The 6,576-nt window shown below is 34.6% G+C and overlaps 1 protein-coding gene across 1 annotated transcript; it reads left to right on the forward strand.

The window, feature by feature from the left end:
• Positions 1-3,982: 3,982 nt before the first annotated feature.
• Positions 3,983-5,398, forward strand: LOC134242495 (uncharacterized protein F54H12.2-like). Its single transcript, XM_062724583.1, has one exon. It carries the CDS (start codon positions 3,983-3,985, stop codon positions 5,396-5,398), a length of 1,416 nt encoding a protein of 471 aa, XP_062580567.1.
• The last annotated feature ends 1,178 nt before the right edge of the window (positions 5,399-6,576 follow it).

The raw sequence follows: 6,576 nt of genomic DNA on the forward strand, positions 1-6,576 counted from the left end.
TGATAATTACTGTCCCTATTGTTCTCGCTCTCGGGAGGCTGCAGTGGTGTGAAATTGATTTTTTTTTTAACAAATATCATTTCATTTATTTGTTTTTTCATATAATTTTTAACTATGTCCAGATGATATCTTTGGGAAAAAAGCTTCTTTTATCTATTTATAGAAAATTCATTTGTAAAAAAATATTTTCAAGAGAAGGGAAAAAAATTCAAAACCTTCAAAAAGAAGCAATTAAAAAAATAAAAATCTTCCTTTAGTAGTGAGATATGAAATTTTACAAAGGTCTTTTCCTTTTTATAATAAAACAATGTTATTACATGACATGCATTTTAAATATTTTCTTAATTAACATTGAGACTTTCTTTAATATTAATTTAAAAAATTAAACTGTAGGTTAGATGTGTTTTATTCAATTTTAATTTAATTTATTCAAATTAGTTTGAATAATTTTAATACACACATAGCGCGCGGTGAGGCCTGGGTGCCCCTTTTGAAGAAAGGCGTTTGTTATAGTTTTCATATTATGTAAAAATTTTAATTGTGTGGAGGCCGCCCATATTTGTTTTTGTGCAGTCAAACATACAAATCCAAGCATTTGCAAGAAGAAACCAAAATTAAAAGACATACTGGGGATTTAAATTAAAAAAAAGAAGTCTTTTTATTTTATTCATTTGCAGGGGGAGGGGGCTACGGGCCTGCACTGATCATTGAACCTTTGACATTCATTGATTTAGTTACTGTCCGCATTATTCTTTTGAAATAATGTACATCTTTTAGCTGATTTTCGAATCTGGATTTTCTGGATCCCCACCTGAGAGTGTTCTTTTAATTCGAATACATGAAAAACTATGACATTTTATATTTCATCTTTTGTCTATGCATACTCCTGAAACAAAAACTTTGATAGAAATTAATATCAATGTTCTTTTCAATTAGAGTGTTGGTAAATTCACATGGATCTAGTATATTTTTGTCTTTTCAAATTAAAATTCAACAAATGAAGAACGATGAACATGTACTTATTTATTTTATCAAAAAAGAACACACAATTAATACTGTCGTGTTTAAGTTTGTATTTTTTGATCTGTTTAGGTACAAAAAATCTATAAATTTAATTAACTTAATAAATCGACGTTTCATAGCTTTGTTCAAAAACCAGTATCATGATTTTACAGTAACACTGTGCTTTTTATCTAAAATTATTCAAGTCGTTTATGGTATCCAGCCGAATTACAAATTATTCAACATACAGTCGGAAACTGTGTGAAGCACCTGTGTGTAGAAGAAATCGCCTGAGGCGATTGTGTACGGTAGCGGGTAAAGAAGACAATAGGTGTCACTGCAGCATTATACAGAAGAACACTCGCCGGATTTCACTGGAAGTTAGTTACGCAACATTACGGTTAAAACTCTTCTTCAAGACAGTTTGAATTTGAAATTCAACACCAACACATACGTAATATAATTATTATGCAATCTACAATCCTTCAACCTCTTCTTAGATTAAATAAATAGTTTTTTTTTAATATACCGACTGTTAAAATTAAAGATTAATGAAAAAGAAGATTTGTGTAAAAACCAACCGGGGAAAGGCACAAATTGTTTAAAGATTTAAGCAAAAATGAATATATGAGAAGGGGTACATTACATCCAAAGTTTTGTAAAAATTACTGGTTCCTAATATTTTTTGTTAAGTCGTGTTAGTGTGTGTGTGGGACAGTGGAGTGATATATTTGTTTGATTATCAATCAAATAAAAATAGTTCATAATATATTTTTAACTTTTTATCAAATTGTAAGAATAATTAAAAATCAAACACAATTTATATGCAGCAGTATTATGACAGTAAAAAAAAAATCACGGAGTTTAACTACACATGTATTTTAAACTTTGCCTGGGTCGATATTGATTTTTTGAGAGAGAGAGAGAGAGAGAGATAAGAGAGAGAGAGAGAGATGAATGGTAACTCGTCAGGAAGATAGTGGGAACCTATAGTTAGCGAATAATCTTAATCTTATGAAAAGGAAAGATGTGAATGAAATAAATAATGATTACGGGTATAAAATGATCAAATGGACAAAGAAATTTGCATCATTCAAAAAACTTACACATTTTTTATAAATCATTTTGAAGTACCGGTATACTAGATTTTTTTTATGTAACGTGTGTGCATGGGGGGGGGGGGAGGGCTTATACATGTATGCTAGAAGGTTTGAAATAAATATTTGTGAGCACTGGTTTGACGGACTAATGACTTCCGATTTTCACTACTTCGTAAAATATTTTACTAGACAAGTCCGCATTCTGCCTTATTTTAACATCATAACATCCCCTAAGCCTACCTACTTTAATGAGATGAAATTTAATTTCGGCAAATAAAATTAAATTAATTCCAATTCACCGAAAGCTACAGGGGAAAAATGGAAGGTACTAAACATGTAATATATTTTTTGTTAAAATTGAATCATGATTAAAAAATACTGTGAATAAACGGAGCACTTGTCAAGTATTTAGGTAACTTAAAGTGTCAATACTGTTTGTATCTTTAAGGGAGAGAGAGAGAGAGGGGGGGGGAGAGAAGAAAAATATTTGAGAATGGTGCTACTGCTAACATTAGTCTTACCGCTGACCTAGTAAATATAAATATTTTCCGTAAGATTACTAGTACCTGAATTTTTATTACTAGTCTGATAATTATTTATTAGGACAACCTTACAGACATTTACTTATGAACCCTGCAAATCCATCAACCAACCATTTATTTAGAAATAATGCTTTAATTAAGTGACAAAATAAACTAGGTATAGTACAAGTTTATATATGGAACACTGCACTGTTCAATAGGGGAACTCCCGTATGAGCAAATGAAACCGGAAATCTGAAACAGGGGTATATAATTGTATGACTTGTACAGATGTCCGAGAACATTAGGAAACTGAATTACCTATCAGTAATTATTCAATATTTAGAAGATTTCCTTTTTTAAGAAGAGACATCTGTCCTGTTTGTGAAAACAAAATTGATACAACTTTCCGATCGTGAAAACAGGGAGGGGGGGGCTCAACATTAAAGTCAGATATCTGTCTGCAAAGAAATAAATAGATGAAAACTAACTTGATGATTAATTAATTTTAATTCTTTAATTGAACAGGGATAGATATATTCAACACATAAATTTAAACTTGATTTACTCATAATTAATTTCAAATCATATTCTGAATTATTTTACAGATATCAATAATATTTAGATTAAAACAATTATAACTGCCTGGGATTTTTTTTCATCAAAAATTAAAAAAAAGACTGTTTTTAAATGCAAAGTATAACACACAATTATTTTCACACCACTGCAGCCTCCCCGAGAGCGAGAACAATAGGGACAGTAATTATCAGTAAATGTCAGCACTTGTCTAAGTTTTTCAGCAGGGACAGTGAAAAAGTAATTGTCTAAGTTTATCAGCACCGACTAAGATTGTCAGTACTTTTCTAAGTTTATCAGTACCGGCAGTAAAAAGGTCAGTAATTGTCTAAGTTTTACAGTAACGACAGCACATTGTCAGTAATTTTCTAAGTTTGTCAGTAAAAAATGGGAATGTCAGTACGTTTCTGACTTAGTAGTGCGAGGATTTTTTACTGAAAACCGGAGCTAAACACGCCTTGACTGCTGCTGCTAGAACGGGATGAGACGTATTAGAAAATAATAGATCTTTAAAAGACGCAGTCAAAACTCACGGCGTAAGAGCCTTGAAAAATACTTCGGGAATGGTGAAACAAAGAATGAATCTAGGAGGTACTAACAACAGAAGAAAAAAGACCCCTATGTTAGCCCGAGGAGGTCCTAAGAGAAAAAGGAAAACACAAGGAGGAATTCCTAAAAGAAAACGTCCTATAGATGTGTTTGACTGAAAGGGAGAGAGTATAAATAGGCCAGTCCAGTGAACAGAAGGTTCATTTGTGAAAACTGAATCCTAGTAGACACATCATGTTACAGCCCGATTCCTGTGCGTGTGGGATAAACAATTTGAATTTACAATTGTTTGAAGTCCCTCCGACTAATATTGCTTTAGAAGACTCGAAATGGGAAGAATATTACCCCATTTCCAGTACTTTAGATTCGGACACCGCTCCCATCGAATTTGAAATTAAAGGACAAGTGGATCACTATCTGGATTTATCTCAAACTTATCTTCAAATGGTATGTAAATTTACCAAAGACGATGGAAGTAATCTGACTGGGGCGAACAGCACTTCGAGTCCAGTGAATAATATCTTACATTCCATGTTTACGGAAATCGATGTCAGTCTGAATGGGAAAATAGTGACCCCGGGGACGGATACCTATCCATACAAAGCTTATCTGGAGAAATTATTGTCATACCAACCCAGAACTTTAAAGACACAGGCGAGGGCCTGTAGTCTGTGGGAAAAAGATACAGCAGGACACATGGACGAAGTGGGGTTAGAGGACCTTGGTGTAGCTCAAAATAAGACCTTTAATGTAACTAAAGGCTCAAGTACCGATACAGTGACCATTAACGAACCCATCCTCACAGAGTACCCGGCCAATTCTAAAAACGAAGGATTCCGAAAAAGACGCCAAGCTATTGCTGGAAGTAAGAAAATCAGTTTGCTGGATCGTTTACATCTGGATTTGTTTCAACAAGATCGATTTCTGCCTAATGGAGTGGACGTCCGTTTGCGATTTAATCGAGCTAGACCTGTTTTCTACTTGATGATCAAAGGAGGAAGTACAGGAAAAGTGAAAAGTATGGTCTTGTGGGTGAGAAAAGGCAAACCCACAGCAGTCATGATGAATACCATTAATCAGAGTTTGAACACCCACAGAGCCAAATATCCCTTGAGAAGAGTGGAAGTGAAAACCTTTACCATCCCCACAGGGACCCAGTCTAAGATTACGGATCATCTGTTTCAAGGTCAGATGCCTAAACGTCTCATTTTAGGCTTTGTGGAGAATGCGGCCTTTAACGGAGATAAAACTAAAAATCCCTTTCATTTTCAAAACTTTGGGATCAAGAAATCAGATGTCAGTATCAACGGAGAAACCATTAGTACTCGTTGTTTTGAACCTAATTTCAACGACGATTTATATCTGAGACCTTATTTCAGTCTGTATCAAGCCCTGGGAAAATTAGGAGAAGACTGGGCTCCGGACATTACCTTAGAAGAGTATAAAAGCGGCTACACTCTATGGGGCTGGGATTTCACTAAAGATCAAGAGGCGCAATCGGATAAATTCCACATCATAGAAACAGGAAATCTGAGAGTAGAAGTGCAGTTTACCAACAATACGGTTAACACCATCAATTGTGTGGTGTATGCAGAATTCGATAACCTATTAGAAATTAACAAACAGAGAGAAGTGAGCATTGATTACTAATGGATACGGGACAATTAAGAGAAGTCTTATCCAGAGAATTCAAGAGTTCGTTTGGGGGCGTGTATCCTGTAGATGTATTACCGGATCAATTAAGACCTGGAGAAAAAGCGGTCGTCATGAATACGGATCCTCAAGATCGACCTGGAGAACATTGGGTGTGTCTGTATGTGAGCAATCCCGTGGTGGAATATTTCGATTCTTATGGATTTCCTCCCTTACAAAAAGAAATTCAAGATTTTATGCTCAGCAATGGATTTATAATCCGTATCGCTATCAAGACTGGAATACCGATGTGTGTGGACAATATTGCGTGTATTATTTACATCAGAGAGATAAGAAAAGAAAGAAAACCGACGAGTGGTTATTCCCCTTGGACCAGAGTACGGCTTTACAAAGGGACAGATACGTAGCGAATTGGTTTAAAAACACTTATCATAAATTACCTACGGGTCATGGACAAAAGTGTCAATGTTTTTATCAAAATGTATTGTAAATGCATTGTTGTTGTTGTTAATAAAGAATAAAAAAAAACAAAAATTCTTTGTCCTTTGTTATTGTTTTTCAGTAAAAAAATCCAGTTTGAACTGGTTAGGCTTTAGAGTGTCTAGACTATGAATGAAATCGTGACGTCATAATCACATTCTTGAGTCGCTGCCAAGTATATACCTGTGTACATAAAAAACGTAGGTCTATCGTATGTTTTGCACACGGCGCAAGTATTACCTGTGCAGTCGGCATAAAAAACGTAGGTCTATCGTATATTTTTTGCACACCACACTTATCCTTCAAGGTGGGGTATAAAAACAAAGTTAAAGACGATCCTCATTAGTTGGGCAGTTGAGTAAATGATAGTTTGGCAAGCGAATTCCATCATTATGAACTATCTGCATGATAAAAGCCTCATTCTTCTGTCATCTACGTCCAAATTGGACTTTCATCATTTCAGACCCCAAAGAAGAAGATATAGACATGTTTCTGAGCAACGAAGATGATTTCCAGTATTTGATTCTACAAAAGGAAAGATATCCCTGGACAGGAGAACTGCATCAAATCGGGGGATTCATTCAAATGAAAAGAGCAGTAGGAGGACTATGTATGTGTAAACTTCATATCATTGCCAATTTTGCTATGTCTCACAGTACCCCAGAATTGGAAAGTATGTTTTACAAGCAAGGAGG

This window comes from Saccostrea cucullata, unplaced genomic scaffold, assembly GCF_032062105.1.
Source record: "Saccostrea cucullata isolate Sc308-1 unplaced genomic scaffold, CSIRO_AGI_Scuc_v1 ctg2640, whole genome shotgun sequence".
NCBI classification, from domain to species: Eukaryota; Metazoa; Mollusca; class Bivalvia; order Ostreida; family Ostreidae; genus Saccostrea; species Saccostrea cuccullata.

Coding starts and splice junctions, on each gene's coding strand:
- LOC134242495 (XM_062724583.1), top strand. CDS start 3,983: ATGTTACAGCCCGATTCCTGTGCGTGTGGGATAAACAATTTGAATTTA.